A 21923-nucleotide genomic window follows, 5' to 3' on the forward strand; every position below is an offset into this window, starting at 1 on the left:
ATTTTTGTAGAGATTGGGTCTTGTCATGTTGCCCAGGCTGGTCTCAAATTCCTGGACTCAAGTGATCCTCCCATTTCAGGCTGGAAATGTGCTGGGATTACAGGTGTGAGCCACCATGCTTGGCAAATAATTATCTGTTTGAAAAACGGCAAGGATCTGAACCTAATTAGTGGCAGTGAGGATGGTTCCAAGGGGGCAGGATCAAAGTTAACATCAATAGGACATAATGAGGGAGAGAGAACAGGGAGAAGTCTGGGACCTTTTAGGTTTTGGCTTAAGTGATTACATTGATGGAAGTGCCATCATTCAATAAAACAGAAACAGGATCTAAGAATAGGATTCTGGGTGAAGATGGATTAAGTTTGGGGAATGTTGGATTTGAGGAGCCTTTGAAATAATGAGGTAGAACCATTTAGTTGGACGGATGAGTCCGGGACTGTGTGAATTTTGGGTTGAGCACGTACATTTGACAGTGATTGGCCCATGAGGTGATAGTTGACATTATGACAGTGGTTGTGATGGAATTTGTAGAGTATGTAAAATGAGGTAAAATAAAGAGGACTAGGGTGAAAACTTAAGGAACAATAACTTTCTAAGAAGCAAATAAAGAAGAAACTATGAAAGACTGAGGAGTAGGCAGAAATTTAGGATGGACAGACAAGCAATTGTAACAGCAATAACAGCAACAAATAGAATATCTCGATGTCCCTGAAATGGAAGGAGGGATGCAGTCAAAAGAATCAAAAGCTATAGAGAAGCCAAGAATAATAATGAGTAAAATGTATGATTTTAATCATTATGGAATCTTTCATAACAGTAGGGATCAATGTCAGTGTAATGGTGGTGGATAGAATTCAGATTCATCTTTGAAAAGAAAATGTCTCATGATTTTTTGGTGTCTAGTTGGTCTTACAGTTTGAAATTTTTGATGGAAATGGAGCCCAGACATATTAGATTTATCACATTATAGAGAGAAAACCAATAATAATGGTTTATTTGTAAAAATGTTTTCTTTAGTATGTCTTTGTTTTAATTTGAGAAAGTAGTACTAAACCATATCTTCCAAATAGGAACTGGTCAAACATACCACTGATGCGACTGAGAAGGCAAATCTGAAACTGGCTCTCGATGCCATGAAGGTAGGGCAGATTCATCAGTAACTTGTTTATATTTTTTATTCTTGCCTAAAGACTATGGAATTCAAATTGCTAATATATATATGGTAATATATATGTATAAAATAATATATATAAATAATATGATATCCTAATGTATAATACACATTTGTTTTTAGTGGGGACAGCTGGATATTTTGTTTGTTTGTTTGTTTTACTGGAATAGGTATCCTTGCATGGATTTAATTGTTAGACAACACATAAAACAAGAAGTATATTAAAATCACTTAGATACAAGTATAACAACTTTCATAACCATGAGGAATTATTTAATATCATGGTATTTTTCCCATTATTTTCATGGTGACTAATAGAAAACGTTGGCTTGTGTAAGTCGTAGGCCAGCTGGTGGCTTCAGAACCCCATGTGACTATTTTCTTCATATGAGGATATCTGCTAGGTTTATCCTTGTGGATGCTATGATTTAATACAAGTGAATTTCAGTTCGTTCAGTTTTCAGGTAAATATGAAAATTAAGAACTATGAATAGATAAAGACAGACATTTTGAACATACTGGGGAATATATAAAACCTCAGTTTCCACATTATGTTGAATAAAAATGACCTTGAAATGAGATATTTGCCAACAACTTAAAGTGTAGGGAAATATTTGTTCTTAAAAACAAAATGGCAAGGTGACCCTGCTCAGAGCAGTGCATTAATTACTTAGCTGTGTCCTTGTACCAATTTGTGTTAGCTTTGCTGTTTAGCTGATTGTCTGTCACTAACAGGAAACACCACACAATTATTTATTATTATTGTTAAAAAGTCAAACCAAGTTCCAGTTTTTAAAGAAGTCGTTTATGAATCTATCCTATGAAAAATCAGACTCCCATTTAGAACAAAGTTAGGAACTGCTTTTTGCAGAGTTCTGTCCCTACTGTTGCAGATGAATTTAAGAGGGTAGAGAAAAAAGAAAAAGAGCTCAGAAAACAGGAAAATCTGGAGCGCATGTAACAAAAATAGCTAGTTACAGTATGGAAAGATTAGCTAATGTTTCCTCAAATATGAGAAAAGACATTTTAAAATAGGTGAAGGCACATGGAGAGACACGGCCAGCATTTTTTGTTCACTTTAATTCATGAATTAAATTTAGTTCCAGCATGTTGTGCCATTTAGTTCCTCACCTCTCCTTTACTTCTCCTGAATCCATATTCGGGTTAACTCTTTAAAATTGAACTGGTTTCCTTGACTGAATGCTCTCAGGAACTAAGAAGACTTTAGCTGGTTGCAAAAATAAAACAGTCTTGCTAGATTCATTTTCTAGCTTTTGGTTACTTTTCTCCCTGCTAATCGTTCATGATTGCCCTTCTTCTAACCTGTGTAAAAATATCATGCTCTCAAGGTCAGTAAGTAACGTGCTTGGAATTTCTATTCTTCCGACCTAGTTTCCTTTTTGTTGCTCTATTGCGGTATATTTTGTTTTGTCTTTTAAGGCAACAACATCCTGACTCTTCTCAGTGGTGTGGCAAATGACAGCTCTTCAGTCTTCCCAGCTGTACTTCAGACATTTTAAAATTGCCTCTGTGATGCAGCTTTGATTGACTGGGCATTCATTTTATTGTCTTTGAAAAGTTACAGTGGTTACTTTTACCACTAATGGAATTAATGATGTGTTTTCTTTCAAAGCAGTTTGCATCTCTAATCTTAGTGTGCCTTCTTTTTCTACCCCTTTCTTTATTGTCTAGGACTTGGCACAATATGTGAATGAAGTGAAAAGAGATAATGAGACCCTTCGTGAAATTAAACAGTTTCAGCTATCTATAGAGAATTTGGTATGTAATTATCTTTCCATCTCGCTTCCCCTCACCCCCACATCAGCGACATTCTAGGATTTGTTGTTGAAGAAAACATAGTTTTTACCTTCAAGTTTCTACTGTTGGATGTTGTTGCCAATCCCTTTGTTTGGCAGTGTTCATGTGGGTGTCTGAGGGCACCTGCGACCTGTTCGTGTCTAGGGACTGTGTGATGGCTTGCCCCTCTTACCTTAGTCACACTCTGCCTCTTCTCCCAGCAGTCTGAATCTAAACATAGGAGTCCACTTTTGTTTTTCTTTTATTTCCCTCATCCCCGTACAGACTCACGGCTGATTCCTATTCATTTATTCATTTTATATATATTTGCTGTGTGACTATTATGACCCGGACACTTTGCTTGGGTCTGGGACTGTAACTGTGAACAAGATGGTCTCAAGATTGAGGAGACAGTTTAAAATAAAAAAAAATAGTTAAAAATGCCATATTGAGATTAGTGCTGTGAACTGGCTGCTATAACTGAAGATTATAAGGGGAGTCCAAGTTTAGATAAGTTGGTTGGAAAAAGTCCTTTTAAGTCATTTGAACGGAGACCTAGAAGATAAGAAGCAGCCAGCCACATGAAGATCTAGGGGGAGGTGACCCAGGCAGAAGTCGTAGCAGGTGAAATGCTCAGAGTTGGGAAAAAAAAAACAGGTGTATTCAAGAAGCTGAAAGGTTAAGAGTGGCGGGAAATGGAGAGTGAAGGGAAGGATGGTGGGCTCTGAGCCATGAGGGATGGGCAGGGCAATTGCGTAACACAGCCTTGTAGGCCAAGATGCTGAATTGGGATTTTACTGTGACTGCAGTGGGAAGCTATTAAAAGGTTTCTATCAGGGAGTATTACAACAGACTGATTGACATTTCAAGAAGACCCTGTAAGCAGGCAGCCCAGCCAGCAAGCTGTTGAAGTGGTTTCAAGAGAGGCTGTAGCCTTGGATTAATCTGTGGGCAGTGCAAATAGAGATGAGTGAATTTAGGATACATTTTTGGTAGAGCAGTTTCATCGCTGTTTTCTCTGAAACATTGTGAACCTGTCTCTTTCTTTTCACACATGCAGTCACATACCCATTTCGGGACACGATCATCTGCCGGTGTTCCAGTCACAGTAGCCTCTCATCATCTCTTCACATAGTTGCAGTTCCAAAATGTGGATTTCTCAATTTACTTTCTTTCTCAAATTTGTCAGGATTTTTTTTGTTACTGTCTTCAAGATTCAGTCAGTATTCCTTGGCATGATATTTAAGGTCCTCAGTGATCTGGACTTAAGCTATTTTCCTGAACTCCTCCAGCTAATAACTGTCCCTGTGCTTTACATTGTGGATATTTTGCTGTATTATAAGATCTCCAATTCAACATACATTTCTACAGTTCTGCCTTCGATTGTAATCTCAGAGCCTAGTATGTTTTTTCCTATTATTCCCTATCAAATTTATTCAAGGTGCATCTAAAATAAATCCCTTTTCCTAATCTGTTATTTTTCCTCTTTAGAATTCCATAGCATATTTCTTGGACAGCTGTGTAGCCTTTAAAAATTGTGGTAAAATATATATAGCATTGGCTGGGTGTGGTGGCTCACACATGTAATCCCAGCACTTTGGGAGGCCGAGGCATGTGGATCACCTGAGGTCAGAAGTTGAAAACCAGCCTGACCAACATGGTGAAACCCCGTGTCTACTAAAACTACAAAAATTAGCCAGACATGGTGGCGTGTGCCTATAGTCCCAGCTACTGGGGCGGCTGAGACAGGAGAATTGCTTGAACCTGGGAGGCAGAGGTTGTAGTGAACTGAGATTGTACCACTGCACTCCAGCCTGGGCAACAGAGCGAGACTCTCACTCCATCGCAAAAAAAAAAAAAAAGTGTATATATATATATGTGTGTGTGTGCGTGTGTATGTATATATATGCCATTCTAATTATTTTGAAAATTTATAGTTCTGTAGCATTAAGTGCATTCATGATGTTGTGTGACCATCTCTGAAACTTCATCTTGCAAAACTGAAACTCTGTACTCATTAAACATGAACTTCCCGTTCTTCCCTTTCCCTGACCCCTGGAAACTACCAATCTACTTTCTGTCTCTATAAGCTTAACTACTCTGGGCACCTTATACAAGTGAAATAATACAATATTTGCCATTTCATGACTGGCTTATTTTACTTAGCATAATGTCTTCAAAGTTCATCCTTGTTGTAGCCATGTGTCAACATTTTATTTTTTTGATTTCCATTTGTTTAAGGCTGAATAATATCTAATTTTATATAAATACCTCACTTTTTTCATTGATGAACATTTGGGTTGCTTCCTTCTTTCAGCTATTGTGAATAATACTATTATATTATTATTGTCACAGGTGTACCAATATCTATTCAAGTGCCTGCTTTCACTTTTAGTTAAGGTACTCAGAAGGAGAATTTCTGGGTTGTATGGTCATTATGTTAATTTCTTGAAGAATCGCTATACTATTTTCCACAGCAGCTGCACCACTTAACATTCCTACTACCAATGCACAAAGGTTTCAGTTTTTCCACATCCTCACCAACACTTACTATTCGGTTTGTTTGGATAACAGCCATCTTAATGGTTTTAAAGTAATATCTCATCGTGGGTTTGATTTGCATTTTCTTAATGATTAATGATGTTGAATATTGTCTTTGTGTGTTTCTTGGCTATTTGTGTATCCTCTTTGGAAAAATGCCTATTCAAGTGCCCATTTTTGAATCAAGTTGTTTTTTGTCATTGTGTTGTAGAAGCTCTTTTTTTGTATCCTGGATATCAGTCCCTTATAAGACACATGGTTTGCAAATATTTTCTTGTGTCTGTTGGCTTTTCACTCTGTTGATATTGTCTATGATGCACAAAAGTTTTTAATTTTGACAAAGTCCCATTTATCAATCTCAAATAAATCATTGCTGAATCCATTGTCATAAGGTTTTTCCCTGTTTTCTTCTAAAAGTTTTATAGTTTTAACTGTTATGTTTGGGTATTTGAAACATTTTTAGTTATTTTTTATTTATGGTGTAGGTAATGAAGGGTCTACCTTTATTCTTTTACATGTAGATATCCAGTTTCACAGCACCATTTGTTGAAAAGTCTATTCTTTCCCCATTTAGTGGTCTTAACCTTGCAGAAAATCATTTGATCATATATGTGAGGGCTTATTCCTGGGTTCTGTACTATTCTGTTGGTCTGTATGTCTGTTTGTCTGCCAGTACCACATGATTTTGATTATTGTGGCTTTGCAATAAGTTTTGGAAAGAAGTCAGTAAGTATGAGACCTCCAGCTTTGTTCCTTTTCAAGATTGTTTTGACTGTTCAGAATCCCTTGAGATTCCATAAGAATTTTAGAATGGAGTTTTCTATTTGTGCAGAAAACATCACTGGGATTTTGATAAGAAACATTTATTTTTATATTTATAGTGTTAATCACACATCTCTGCCCTTTATTAAAATGGAATTTCTGGATGTTAGTGATTTTCAGTCAGTTCTTTTTTCCCCTAGCATGTACAGGAAGTGCTCATAAACACTTAAAAGTGATTTCGTTATCAGCCTCTGGGAAAATAGCTCATTATTTTAAATAATTAAGTCAGAGCTTTTCATCCTTGAGGTCCTAGCTCAAGAAAGCGAGTCTGGACTTTATAGACCAAATTAGCACCCACCCCCACCACCCAACCCCTTTCTGTACTCCTTCATGGCAGTTGTGCATTTATAATTTCTTGCTTCTGTGAATATTTGTCCCTCCACTGGGCAGTGTGCTTCACGAGGGCAGTGTCTATCATTTTGCTGTACACCTGTTATGGTGGTTGGCACACAGTAGATGCTCAAAAAATATTAGTTGCCCAACTGTCTTGTAATTTGGACCCTTCCAGTTGAGTCTTTCTTTTCATAGCTAATTTCCCCTTTAAGAATATATAATAATTAAAATCAACTGATGTCCTTGACATACCCCCTGGCATTACAGAGGACAGACTTCTTTATCATGTAGGTCTGAGCTTTTTAGAGTAAATATGCATTAAAAGTGTAAAAAATGATAAAATTTTAATGTAATAAGGTAGTTGTCTTGAGTAAGTATCTCTACTAACATTTGTTTTTATTTTAATGTGATTATGAAAAACTCTGACATGTACATTTTATATTTTAGAACCAACCAGTTTTGCTTTTTGGACGACCTCAGGGAGATGGTGAAATTCGCATAACCACTCTAGACAAGCATACAAAACAAGAAAGGTAAGAAACGGAGAATTCTATTTTGAAAATAAGTAATTAGTGTCAGAAAACTGAGAAAACCTTGCAGACAGTTCTTCCAGTGTGAAGTAGGGGAAAAAAGGAAGAAGTACAGGGAGACAGACCAACCCATGATTTCTAAATTTTTAAAATTTAGTTTATCTTAGGCATTCCCACCTGGGTTCTGGTATCTGTTAATTTGTCTAAGTTATTAAGAAGGAAGTAACAAGTATAGATGATCAGCTGGGGTACATTAAAATGAGAAGAGCGATAAAGTAAGAACAGGTAACTACCGTAAAAACATCATTGAATTTTTGGAATATATTTTTAAATAACTGAAAATAATAGAAAAATGCCCTAAGAAAGAAGACCAAGTGAGAATCATGTAGTAATATTTTCTTGAGGGAAATTTGCAGATGTAGTTCTCGAAAATTAGTAAGCTTGGCCCAGAGTCCTTAATTATGTATATATGTGATCGTCAAACAGTGATCATTTTCTGGAATCTTTGGAGAAGCAACAGCCAGCAGGGGGCAGCATGAGCTCTTGCTTCCACCTCGATAACCCTGGCTCTACAGGTCCTTTAAACCTCTCTGGTTTAATAGACGTTAAAAGTGATGCAAGTGTTACAGCCCTGTGAATGTGTCATTATCATTGTGTATAAAAAACGTGTGTTAATCTCTGAGAGTTTATAAAAATACACAAGTATTGGTACTGGGTGATGCGGTTATAAGGTTTATTTTCTCCCCCAAGTTATGTTGTTCTTAATAAGAAAAAAGTATTAACATGGAAATTTCACTGTAACTTCTTCAGTTTACACTTGGCTCATATACCATTCAGTTTGTGTTTTTAGGTGGTCAGTTAAATCATGAGGAACAACAGAGAGGGTAAAAGCACAGTTTCCAAAATTAGACCTGTTTGTGAATCCCGTTACATGCGTCACTAGCCGTGTGACCTTGAGCAAATTAACTTCTCTAAGCCTCAGTTTCCTCCTCAGTAAAATGAAGATGGTAAACGGTACCTACCCAGCATGTGGTCTTGGGGATTTAAATTGAGTCATGTTTGTAAAAGGGATGAACAACACTTCTCAAGGCATTCTGACTGTTCCCTAGTAACTTCAGTAGAAGCTGCTACCGATGTCATTAATATTATTCTATACGTTTTTAGCTTTTAAATTAAAAAAGAAGGTAATTGCTCATGAGCAAACTTTATGGCTTATCTCATTTGGCCATTTCAACAACTCTGCAGTGTGCGTTTTACTCTTATTATGAGTTTTGCCCATTTTTAAAATGAGGGAACCAAGGCACAAAGGCACACTGAGGCCATTTACAAGGTAAAGGGAAGTTCCAAGATACACACAGTTCTTATAACCACAAATCCCCCATTGTTTTCAATGTGTGATACTACCTGTTGTCTTTAATGCAAAGAAAAAGACATTTGGTTGCTTTAATTTTATCTTACCAAAAAAAATTAATACACATCCTTCTAAACCATTTAAAATCAATCAATTAATCAGTCTCTCTTTCACAGGCATATCTTCTTATTTGATTTGGCAGTGATCGTATGTAAGAGAAAAGGTGATAACTATGAAATGAAGGAAATAATAGATCTTCAGCAGTACAAGATAGCCAATAATCCTACAACCGATAAAGAAAATAAAAAGGTGACTTTTTGGAAACTAATGACTGTAATTTACTTATAATCTCGAATATTAAGGAAAAGTATGATAATACATTAATGTGAGATGTGGCTTATCAATCCAGATGTTTTTGTTTCTAGAGATTGATTAGGTGCATACCTTTGTGAGAAATAACTGGAAAATGCCAGATCTGATCATTTCTAATGCCCTAATGATCCAGACAGTAAAAGGCATTTGGCATAGAAATTGTTATAGATACGAAGTTGACTACAATCAGCTTGATTGTTCAGTTTGTACATTGATAATATTGTGAGGGGTTTTTGGATAGTTATGGTGGTATTCTTGTGAATTTAGAAACATAATGTTGTTAATGACACATATTAATCTGAAGAATATTAATTTTAACAGTGGTCTTATGGCTTCTACCTCATCCATACCCAAGGACAAAATGGGTTAGAATTTTATTGCAAAACAAAAGATTTAAAGAAGAAATGGCTAGAACAGTTTGAAATGGCTTTGTGAGTATTTCTGTTTTTAAAAGCACTTTTATTTTCACTACTTAAATCACTTATGAATAATGAACAACCAATAAGTGTACACTAATGCTTGTAGCGTGTGTCATGTGTACAGAGACAAGGGAAATGTTTTGCTGTGATCAGGAGTGCTACTAGGCTGCTGGCTGCTTGATAACTTTGGTCTCCTAGGAGAGGAGTTTTGTTGAATTCCTTCAAAAAGAAGAAAGAGGGAGCTCTAATCTTCTGTTTGACTTTCTTATAGGCCTGTTTTAGTTCTTTAGCTGTCAGCAGCCCAAGAAAATATTAATTATTCTAATGATAAACTTTTTATGTAATAACTATATTTTTAAAATTATATACCTTTAAATAGAAATACCTGCATGTGTACTTACACAAACAGATATGTAAACGTATATATCTTATTTTTAATAGAAAGATTGAATTATGCTCTGTTTTCACTTATCATTTGAATCTTGGCTAAAATGCTTCATGTATTTAAGGAATGCTTTACAGGCTTAATTTCTTTAAGTGGTTTTTAGTTCTATTGAGGAGGAAGCTCAACAAAGAGGTGGAAAATAAATCAACTCTGTTTCAAAAGGAATGGCATACAGAGATGTAATAACCAAGAACATGTCATTATAGGTGTTTCTTTTTAGTTTTGATGTTTAAGGATTGAAAGGTGCACAATGACCCTTTTCGTGGAAATATATAGGATGCCCTGAAATAAAACTGTTAGCAAAATGTGAAATTAAGGAAAACTACATTTGGAATTTGTTTCATTTGGGTTCTAAGATTATTTACCATTTGTTGACAAATTCTATCAGTTTTTTTCTTTAAGAAATGCTCATGTTAATGTAAACTAGAGGTAGGAATAGGGTGTTTTATTTTGGTTCTGAAATTAGGAAAATAAAGATTCTCAAGGTTATTTTATCTAACATTTTGAGATACAGGATTCTATAGCCAAAATGTTTAAGCTTATAGTCAGTTCTGCGTTCATCTATTATCCCTGCCATGAACTGGCTGCATGATGAAAGCTAAGTTATTTAAACCTCTCACAGCCTCAGTTTCCTCATCTGTAAAATAGGGATGATATTTACTTCAAATTCTAGGTAATATGTATCAGCAGAGTGCTAGTCAAATAGTACAATAACAGCCATGTGATATTGAACAATAGGTGATATCTATTGTTATTGCTATTATTATTAATAATGATTGCATTTGGGATTTTAGCATACTTATGAATACTTACAAAACTACATAACATCTTCCAATATACTAATTTTTCTTTTTAGGAAGTCACTTGGAGTTGAACAATTTGAATTGGAGTGGTAGGATGCTGGGGTTAGTGGTAATATACAAAGACAGAGCTGATCTCGAGCCTTTACTCTTATATGCTAGGCTATCATTTTTTTGATGGGTTTTGTTTGCCTTTATAATCTTCAGGTGAGTGAAGGAATGTCTGCAGAGGAGAAAAGTTGAATTTCATGTCCCAGAGCAGACAGGTTCTTTGGACTGTATGATAGACATATCAGTCACTATTTTGTTCAGTTGCCATAAAACAAACAGTTAATTTCTAGATATGAGAGACTCGATGGCCAGGCGTGGTGGTTCATGCCTGTAATCCCAGCACTTTGGGAGGCTGAAGTGGGCGATTCCTGTGAGGTCAGGAGTTCGAGGTCAGCCTGGCCAAGATGGTGAAACCCCATCTCTACTAAAAGTACAAAAATTAACCAGGTGTGGTGGCGCATGCCTGTCGTCCCAGCTACTTGCGAGGCTGAGGCAGGAGAATCGTTTGAACCCGGGAGGCAGAGGTTGCAGTGAGCTGAGATTGTGCCACTGTACTCCAGCCTGGGTAACAGACTGAGAGTCTGTCTTGAAAAAAAAAGAGAGAGAGAGAGAAAATTGACAAGATAAATACTGTTGTCAGCATTTGGCTTCTCTCCTTAAGCGTGGTCACCTTGTAGTCTAAGATAGCTGCTAGAGCTCTAGGTATAAAATCTATGTTCTAGGTAGCAGAAAGTAATCCCACTTTTATGGATTCCTTGTAGAAATACCACCCGCTTCTGTTACATAATACTGACCAAAGTGTAGTCATGTGGCCACACCTGCCAAGGGAGGCTGGCAAATAAAACCTTTATTCTGAGTAGGATTCTTCCTGGCTAAAAATTAAGGTTCTTTTACTGTGGAAGAAGGGAGGAATGGGTAGTTGTAGGCAACCAGGAGCCACCGCCTTACAGGTTTATACATATATAGTATGTATGGATTTAAATTGTTCCACCACAATAAGGATGGCTGCAGCACATGCACAGAACCTGGGATTCTTAATCTTTGATTATTTTCAAGCACCTCAGCAATATAACAACACACCAGTAGAAATAGTTTTTGTTATTTTAGAGTTCTGTTGAATGTCCATGTAGATAGTGAGAGGGGGGTAGAAATATCTTTTTGGAGAATTGCTCAGAGTTGAAGTTGAGGGCTTCTATAAATAAGGGTTATATTATATATGGTAAAATAAAATCTGGGCCGGGCGCGGTGGCTCAAGCCTGTAATCCCAGCACTTTGGGAGGCCGAGACGGGCAGATCACGAGGTCAGGAGATCGAGACCATCCTGGCTAACACGGTGAAACCCTGTCTCTACCAAAAAATACAAAAAACTAGCCGGGCGAGGTGGCGGGCGTCTGTAGTCCCAGCTACTCAGGAGGCTGAGGCAGGAGAATGGCGTAAACCCGGGAAGCGGAGCTTGCAGTGAGCTGAGATCCGGCCACTGCACTCCAGCCTGGGCCACAGAGCGAGACTCCGTCTCAAAAAAATAAAATGAAATGAAATGAAATGAAATGAAATGAAATAAAATCTGAGCAGGCATCAGAATATTCTATTGTTTTATTTCCTTCTTTTTTGAAGTTCATCATGTAGGAAAGCCCTGATAATGTCTGCTTCCAGCTTTATAAGACAGATTTTGCCTGTTTGATGCTCATAAAAATAGAATAATGTAGGTAAATCCTGAAGTTTGATTTTGCCTATGGTTCAAATTTTGCTGCTTATCCATTATTTTATCCATGTATTAAATCTGTATTAAATCTGTATCCATTATTAAATCCTTTTTGATAAGTCACAGAGAATAAAAGAAAATAACTCCTTCAGCATCAATGACAATGCATGAAGAACAGCAAGCCTTGTGTATCTCCACAGGATGGCTTCTTCCCAGTGTCTTTAGCATCAACACGAGTCCCTTGTGTTCCCCTAGAGCACTCTGGACTATTGCTTTAAGGAATTCTGAAAAGGAAAGGGAGGCATTGGTGAGAGGGCGGAGGGAAATCAAGGGAGCTGATATTTTTAAGAGTGTTGAAATGCTTGCCATTTCTATTTACAGAAGATGGCAATTCTGTTTATAGGATGATTGGATCATTTTTATTTAAAATTATTGCAAATCACTGTTAAGGCACTTAAAGTACTACGTTAAGCCTCTAAATTAAGGCTCTTAATTTAGAACATTAAATAAGGCCATGGAAAAGCATGAGCACTAATAAACAATAAGTATCTGGTGAACCCAAATATTCTCCCCAGAGGTGACCTAAATCTCAGCCTCTGTCTCTCCCAAGCACATCCCCATCCTTGTTCAGCAGTCATGTTCTCTGACCTTCTTTGACCATAACCACTTCCAGCATTTAAAATACACAGTGAACCACATTAGAACCTGGCAAACCTCCATAGGAAAGGCTGAACGAAGAGAAAAGTAGCAGTGACCCACTTGGATAGGGCAGGAGGATTTTTTTCCCTTTATTTTTTTATTTTTGTGATAAGTGATAGCAGGACTGATATTTCTTGAGGTTGTTGGAAAAAGTACTGAACAAAATATACCAAATAGAGTGCAAGGGCTGTGGTTCTGGGGGCCATAATCTAAATAAGGCATTTAAATCTTTAAGAGGCTGATCAATATGCTTTGCTTACTTTTATTTATTCCAAAAGGGTTTTCTTTTTCTTTTTTTTTTTTTTTTGGTCACTGTCTCTCACAATTCCATTTAGTCATCTGTGAAACAGAATGGCAAATAGTTTTATTGGGTTAAGCTGGTTTTCATAATGATGCTGGAAAATATGGATATAACTGCCTATAGCAATGTTCAAAATTTTGTTAAGAAGCTATGGATATGTTTTCTCCAAATCCAATATAGCCATTGTGCTTTTATGAATTTTTCTGTGAGATTTAAATTAATAAACTTTGTCATACCCATTTTGTAGCTCAGGAAACTAGCAGTCACAGGAGCATTTGAGCAAATGCGTACAAGTTTGATGCTGTGTCATTTACAGTACAGTTGAAGATCTCAGTTCACAGGAGTTTCTTTATCCATAATGATGCTAAAATAAGCAACTGGACTCAGATCTTGGCATCTAAAACTGGAGTCTGAGTTTTTTGTATTTTTTGTTTTTGTTTTCTCACTGTGAATAGGATCTAGCGATCAGATAGTTTTCTTAAATGTCCCAGAAGTAAGTTAAACCTGAGTAAAAAATAAAGAAGTATAATTATATTTAAGTTGGTGCAAAAGTAATTGGGGCTTTGCCATTACTTTTAGTGGCAAAAAAGGGTTTTTTTTAAAAAAGAAAAGTTAGCAAAAGGATAGGTAAAATAAGAGGCATACCATAAGCATCACATATGGTGGTAACGGGTAGATTCAGAATTAGCCTTTATAGTGCTTTTTTGAAGGGAAATGAAAGGTGCTCTTGCCTAGAATTTCTTCTGACTGACCTTGGCCCAGTTCTTGAAATTCTAACAATTCTCATTTACCCCCTTGAATGAAGAAAGACCCTTTGAGATGCATATGCCGTCACTACTGCGAGTATCTAAGGTGTCTTGACTGTGTAATAAGTGCCTGGCACAGTTCTACATGAATTACCTAAGAGAAAATAGCATAGAGGTCGGGCATTGTCTACTGAAATATTAGCCCAGGATGTTTATCTTTTAAACACAAGGACTAATGGTAGTGGAAAGAAGAGAATGAGAATGGGGGATGGAGATTCTAGAGCTCCAGAGGGACTCTGGGACCAGGATGCACTGTCCTCTTGGTCATCCGGAGGGGCAGCCCCTGCCTGAGCTTTGCATTTCCCAGAATGAGCCCTGAGAGGAGCTTCCCTGTTGGGATGGAGCAGGGAGTAAGAATGTAGCCGTTAAGCTCCACAAATCACATTTAATCTGAGGCACAGTGTTTCTTTCTAATTTATTCCCCATTTACTTCCAGAAGGAATTTGAAGTCACTCACAATAAAAAGCACACATGCCGCAGAATTAAAAAGAAAAATTTAAATAATCAGAGGTCAAATAGAACAGTGTTTCCAAGTATTATCTTCAAACTCAGGTTCCACTAGACAAGAATATTTTCTTGAAGTTTAGTTTCTGTAGTTTATATGATAAAAACAAAAAGCATGTTTCTCACATTTCAAACCTAGAGTTATATTTCATCAAACATAATTTGTTTTAATCTAAAGATATTGCTCAGATACTTTGAATACCAGAGAGAGAATTACCAGAGGAAATTTTATTCATTCTGCAAATATTTATCGTGTGCTTGCCTTGATGCCAGACACTGTTGGAAGCCCTGGGCTTATAACAATGAGGGAGCTGTTGCAATTGAATTTAAGTATTATTATTTCTAAATATAATAATATTCTGTTAGTATATAATGGATTAAGTTTAAGGACTGAACTCTTGATATTTCTATTCAAATCATCTCCTCCTTTTACCTCCATTTACTTAAGGATCAACATATGGAGTCACAAGAATTGCGCTTGATACAGCTCCCTCTCGCCACTTGTAATCAATCTCTCACTAATCACTGCACATCAAATCTGAACACCTGCCTGAATTCTCTCTTGCCACCCCTGGGTTACATCTTCTGCATGTCTCTCTAGCTTCTGCATTCCCTACTTCTTCCCCACTAGTCCTTCTTCACAAGCATCAGAGTCATCCGATGCTAAAACTACCCCACTTAGAAAGCTCTGTTGGATATTTATTGTACTTGCTATAACATCAGAGTTTTTGCTAGGATGGAAGAAGGCCCTGACTGGTTTTATCCCACCCGTCTTTCCAGCCCCATCTCCCATCAGTTTTTCCTTTGCTTGTTTCTTTTTTTTTCTAGTTAAATTGTGTGTTTCAGTTCTTAGAGAATGCCCAGGCCTCAGATATTCACACATAAGCTTTCCCTGCCATGCCTCATCTTTCCCCCTGTTCCTTGAATACGTGGTTCTGTATCCTGCAGGTGTTGGCTGTAAATGTTACTTTGTGAGGGAGATCCCTCCTGACCCCTACACTAAGTGAGTAATACCACCTTTTCTATATTCTCTCACAATTGTATTTATATTGCCAGACAGAAATTACCCAAGCATCCTGTTTACTGCCTTCTCTTAATCCAACAATCCCTCTTCCTGTTAGAATCTGTTAAATGTCCACTCAGTTTTACTTCTTTTTTCTCCTAAAGAATAAGGATTCTGTTTTGTTTATTAGAAGAGAAGTTAAGTTGAACCACATGGTTAGAGATGTAGGAAAGGGGAAAAGAAAGCCTCATGGATCAGGGAATGGAAAGAAAGTATTGTGTTTGTTTGGTGTGAGTGAGGCTCTGGGATAGCTATGGCGTCTGAGGGATTTGAGAAGAGGAAAAGGCTTTTTGAGATGGCAGGTGTTTGGAATCTCAATTTAGCTTCCCTTTATGTTCTTTGAAATGTTAAGAATGAAATTATTTTTTGTTTATTTTGGTGTACCTTTAGCAGCCCAAGGCTGAACTGCCTGGGTCCATGGAATATGGGATTGCCATTAGATCTATTTGCCTATTTAATGTCTGTTTCTTGCATGAGGGCAGGGATCTTGTCCCTGTTGTTCAAATGTATGATCTGTCCTAGCATAGTATCATATTTTTGTTGTAAATTTGAAATTTTACTCTGTAAGTTTTCTGACAATGAAGACAAGGGAAAAAAAAAGACTTGATGAGTTGTGGCATTCTTATTATCTGACAAAATATTACAATGGCCCTTTGCAGGAGAAACTTTTTCCAGTATGGTAAGAAGGCTATATACTGTGGATCCTTAGGTAGGAGACATTGAAAAACATATTCTCTACCAGCAGCACTAGATTTGTTGAAATTCTTGAAGTTGATGACATAGATCAGTATTTCTCTTTTATGTAAGCCTTCAACTATGTAATTGCAGTTTTGCTAAGGCATTTTTATGTACATCTAACCTGATGCTAGCCCTTCCAGATGTTTCTTTCTAGTAGTCTGCCTTGCTTGGATAAAATTTTTGGAACCAAACAGGATGGGCAATTATCATTTTATCTAGCCTGTCTATTAAGTAGCACTGATCTCATTCATTTATATACTGAAAACTGTAGAAAAATATGCAACTCATATGTTATGTGGGGCCTCCTTGCTCCTTGGAGATGTAGACAGAGGTTAGCCCAGATTCCAGTTTTAGGGTCTGAGGTGCTCAAGGCTCACCTACATTCTCACATTTCTCTCTCTCTCCATGTTCTTGATTCATTGTGGCTTTTTTGGTTTGTGTGTGTGTGTGTGTGTGTGTGTGTGTGTGTGTTTTCTTTTTTAATTTTCCCACCTGTCAGACCCAGGAGAAAAGATCTACGCCTTTTCCATTTTCCACCTGAAATGCATTCACGGTCTATTTTTTGTCATGCCAACAGGCGTCACAGTGGCGCTTAAGTCATGCACCTGTTCCCTCTGCTGTTTCACTGGTCTTTGACACCCTCAGCAGCACCTGGAGCGTGACCCTCCCCACCCAGCACTGCTCCCTGCAGAGGACCAGCGCCCCTTGCCTCACCACCCCTTTAGGGAGTGGCTGGTCAGGCCAGACGGAGTGCCTCCCACACCTGTCCTGGGATTTAGAGGATAAAACCATGTCATGTTACCCATCAATTCAAAATTAAGCTCTCCAGTGAGTGTTTCAGAAGAAATTAGTCTTTGTTGTTAATTTTTGAAAGACCCATGTTTCTATTATTAAAGGTTTGGCAACAAATTTGACAGTCAAATGTGAAAATTTAAAAGATTCACTTGGTTAATATTTTTGCCCAGATGGAGATGCCTACAGTATCTGCATGAAGCTGTCAGAGTTCTAAAGCAGGCCTAAGAAACAACAGCTACTACCACTATGAGTACTGCTAGGCCTGTCTTCCCTTCCTATCCCCTCCTCTCTCTCCTCCTTCATTTTCTTCATCAGAAGGTTTGTTTGGATCTTCTCAAATGTATAAATAAGTTTCTGTTGAGACAACAAATTTCTTCTCTTAGAACAAGGGCCAGCAACATTTTGTTGTAGGGGGTCAGAGAGTAAATGGTTTAGGCTTTGTGGGCCATATGGTCTCTGTCAGAGCTACTCAATTCTGTCATAGTTAACTACGAATGTGGCCATAGATTCACATAAATGAATGAGTGTAGTGTGTTCCAGTAAAACACTTGGTGGTTGTATTTGGCCCGTGGGCTGTAGTTAGTGACCCCTGTCTTACAGCACAATAAGATGACTTACGCCTAGAGAATTAGTCAATATATGTTACCACAAAATGATCTCAGCTATAATGAAACCATGATGTGGCCTTTTGTAGAAGTGAGATTTTTTTTTTCTTTTGTTTTTAGTATCAGTGATTCCTGTTTAGGCTATCATGATGATTTAGCTCCAAAATGTTTTTTACTTCACCAAAAAAAGAAAATAATAAACCTGGATGAATTATCTATATTTGTCATTATTATTTTACTGTCTAATTGAATATTAAAAATGTCTGCTCACAGAACAGACTGTATCTATTCAATTTCCAGTTTCATTAAGTTTTATTACATGGTTTATTGAAAAGGACAGGTCCCACAGAGTCCAGGCCAGTAGCATCTATGTGGTAACTTTTTCTCTACTCAGTAGTCAGCTACATCAACAAGAAGCTTTTTTTTTTTTTTTTTTTTTTGAGACGGAGTCTCGCTCTGTTACCCAGCCTACAGTGCAGTGATGAGATCTGAGCTCACTGCAACCTCCACCTCCTGGGTTCAAGCGATCCTCCTGCCTCAGCCTCCCAAGTAGCTGTGCTTATAGGCACACGCCACCACACCCAGCTAATTTTTGTGTTTTTAGTAGATAGGGTTTCGCCATGTTGGCCAGGCTGGTCTTGAACTCCTGACCTAAGGTGAACCACCCGCCTTGGCCTCCCAAAGTGCTGGGATTTCAGGCGTGAGCCACCATGCCCAGCCAAGAAGCATTTTTTAATCAGTGATGCTCTTTGTGCTCTTGATGCATTTTCTTCCCATCAGCAATACCATTTGTGCCTGTTATTTATTCTGAAGTTTCCTCCCTGGAGAGCATACTAAGGAAAACCGGAAGGGGCAGAAGAAGCCTGTGGTGTCAAGAGTTGGCCAGAGGGGGAGCCTTCCTGGATGAGCTGGATGTGGGGATGACATTTTGTCACCTGCTTTGGCATTTTCTTAGTGTCCAAAGCCCGACAGTGTCTGTTTGGAAACTGGAGGCCTTACTGTCATAATGGCCAAAATATCAGTCTATAAACTGTCTCTGTATTTGTCTGCCCTTTTGGATTGTTTTTTTTTTTTTTTTCTTGAGAAATTATTTTCTCTAAAAACCTCACATTCTTCCTCCTTAAAAGGCTTGCATGACCAGTTTTTAATGTGAAGAATTTGTTTATGGGTGCGGAATCCATGCCGGCACCATCCATTGCCTCTGGGCTGTGCTGAGTCTCATGGTGCTGGCCTATTCACATTAATCTCCCAAGTTGAAGCCAGCTCAACTCTCCCTGAATCTAATGTATTGTCTATAACCTTTCAAAATTGGCAGTTAAGTCAGAATAGGGGACTATACTGGCAGCAATAAAAGGAAGTAGGACACGGGACAGTGCTCAGAAAATTCACAGCTGTCATGAAATGGAGTCTTTCAGTAGCCTGTTTGATCCAGAAACATGCAAAAGTATTTCATGCATGACAAAGCGTTAGTAAATATTAAATAGTATTCTTGTTTTGTTATTGCCTAGTGAGGATCAAGCTCTCTCCTTTTTCTCTGGTTATGTTTAATACGTATTTGACACTTTTTGGCATTCTTGAACATGCTTATGAGGAAGGAGAAGTCACAGGCAGGTGAAGAGCAAAGGACAGATATTGAAATTTCCATCAGCAAATAAGCATTACCCTGGTTAAAACTAAATGCAAATAAAATTAGTAAGCTGAATTAGTGTTTGTTTCCCTGAGGCTTTATAACAGAGCCTTTCATCTGTTATTTTTTTTCCTCCTTTTTAAATGAACAATAATAGTACAGCCAGAGAGTTTAACCTGGCAGTGGTGGTCACTGTGCTACTGTCTCCAGCTTGTCCGGGTAGTGTAGATATTTACTCAAAGAGTAAGATTGTTTTGGAGTTGTTTGTTGTACTAAGTCAACTTGGTATATGGTTTCCTCCAAGTATATGACAAAATCTCCACTACAGTGAATTCTATGACAATAACCAAGCTTTAACCTATAAGTCTAAACCTAACAGTTAGTGTGACATATACTGTTTTTATGCTATTTCTTGATAAGAAATTATTAGATCGTAAGAATTACTACTTTGGGCTATACAACACAAAATAAGCTGTGATTGGAAACTGGCAATCCTTGCAGTGGAAACAATGGGAGAAACTTAGTTTTTCCTCTTCATGGGGGAGTAGGCAATAGCAAGCTAGTTGGGGAGATGGAAAGGAAGTCATACTTGAAACAATTTTTCAGTAAGACTACGTATTGTGCATTTCACAATATATGCCCAGGAAGTGTTTTACGCACTAGGGATACAGTGATAGACAAGTTCACTTCTCTTGTGAAGTTTGCATTGTAAAACTACTTATATTTTCTTTTTTTTTTCTTTTTTTAAATTATACTTTAAGTTCTAGGGTACATGTGCACAACGTGAAGATTGGTTATATATGTATACGTGCGCCATGTTGGTTTGCTGCACCCATTAATTCGTCATTTACGTTAGCTATTTCTCCTAAAGTTATCCCTCTCCCACTCCCCCACCCCACCACAGGCCCCAGTGTGTGATGTTCCCTGCCCTTTGTCCAAGTGTTCTCATTGTTCAGCTCCTACTTATGAGTGAGAACGTGCGGTGTTTGGTTTTCTGTCCTTGTGATAGTTTGCTGAGAATGATGGTTTCTAGCTTCCTCCATGTCTGAACTCATCCTTTTTTATAGCTGCATAGTAGTCCATGGCATGTATGTGCCACATTCTCTTAATCCAGTCTATCATTGATGGACATTTGGGCTGGTTCCAAGTCTTTGCTATTGTGAATAGTGCCACAATAAACATATGTGTGCATGTGTCTTTATAGTAGTATGATTTATAATCCTTTGGGTATATATCCAGTAACAGTATCGCTAGGTCAAATGGTATTTCTAGTTCTAGATCCTTGAGGAATCGCCACACTGTCTGCCACAATGGTTGAACTAGTTTACACTCCCACCAACAGTGTAAAAGTGTTCTTATTTCTTCACATCCTCTCCAGCACCTGTTGTTTCCTGACTTTTTAATGATCGCCATTCTAACTGGTGTGACATGGTATCTCATTGTGGTTTTGATTTGCATTTCTCTGATGATCAGTGATGATGAGCGTTTTTTTCTCATGTGTCTGTTGGCTGCATAAATGTCTTCTTTTGAAAAGTGTCTGTTCATATCCTTTGACCACTTTTTGATGGAGTTGTTTACTTTTTCTTGTAAATTTAAGTTCTTTGTAGATTCTGGATACTAGCCCTTTGTCAGATGGGTAGATTGGAAAAAATGTTTTCCCATTCTATAGGTTGCCTGTTCACTCTGATGGTGGTTTCTATTGCTGTGCAGAAGATCTTTAGTTTAGTTAGATCCCATTTGTCTATTTTGACTTTTGTTGCCATTGCTTTTGGTGTTTTAGTCATGAAGTCGTTGTCCATGCCTATGTCCTGAATGGTACTGCCTAGGTTTTCTTCTAGGGTTTTTATGGGTTTAGGTCTGACATTTAAGTCTTTAATCCATCTTGAATTGATTCTGTATAAGGCATAAGGAAGGGATCCAGTTTCAACTTTCTACATATGGCTAGCCAGTTTTCCCAGCACCATTTATTGAGTACGGAATCCGGGAATCCTTTCCCCATTTCTTGTTTTTGTCAGGTTTGTCAAAGATCAGGTCATTGTAGATGTGTGGTGTTATTTCTGAGGCCTCTGTTCTGTTCCATTGGTCTGTATCTCTGTTTTTGTACCAGTACCATGCTGTTTTGGTTACTGTAGCCTTGTAGTATAGTTTGAAGTCAGGTAGCATGATGCCTACAGCTTTGTTCTTTTGGCTTAGGATTGTCTTGGCAATGTGGGCTCTTTTTTGGTTCCATAAACTTTTTTTTTTTTTTTTTTTTTTAGAAGAGTAAGAAAGTTTATCAACTTGTCCAAAGTCACCCAGAAAATAGCCAAGTTATATTTGAACCCAACCAACAATGAATCCTTTACAGTTGACTATTAAACACATTTGCCTATTTGGATGTTAGTCTTTTTTTTTTTTTTTTAAATTTATTTATTATTATTATACTTTAAGTTGCAGGGTACATGTGCATAA

General features: G+C 37.6%; 1 protein-coding gene across 1 annotated transcript in view; it reads left to right on the forward strand.

Annotated features, from left to right (window-relative positions):
• VAV3 (vav guanine nucleotide exchange factor 3) overlaps window positions 1-21923 on the forward strand; it is a 404297-nt gene that overhangs the window by 209058 nt on the left and 173316 nt on the right. Inside the window, exons 11-15 of the mRNA XM_007977771.3 lie at window positions 1071-1139; window positions 2864-2950; window positions 7112-7197; window positions 8722-8854; window positions 9239-9348. Coding sequence (XP_007975962.3) covers window positions 1071-1139; window positions 2864-2950; window positions 7112-7197; window positions 8722-8854; window positions 9239-9348 — 485 coding nt within the window. The remainder of the gene's footprint in view (window positions 1-1070; window positions 1140-2863; window positions 2951-7111; window positions 7198-8721; window positions 8855-9238; window positions 9349-21923) is intronic.

The sequence above is a fragment of the Chlorocebus sabaeus genome, chromosome 20, assembly GCF_047675955.1.
Source record: "Chlorocebus sabaeus isolate Y175 chromosome 20, mChlSab1.0.hap1, whole genome shotgun sequence".
NCBI lineage: Eukaryota > Metazoa > Chordata > Mammalia > Primates > Cercopithecidae > Chlorocebus > Chlorocebus sabaeus.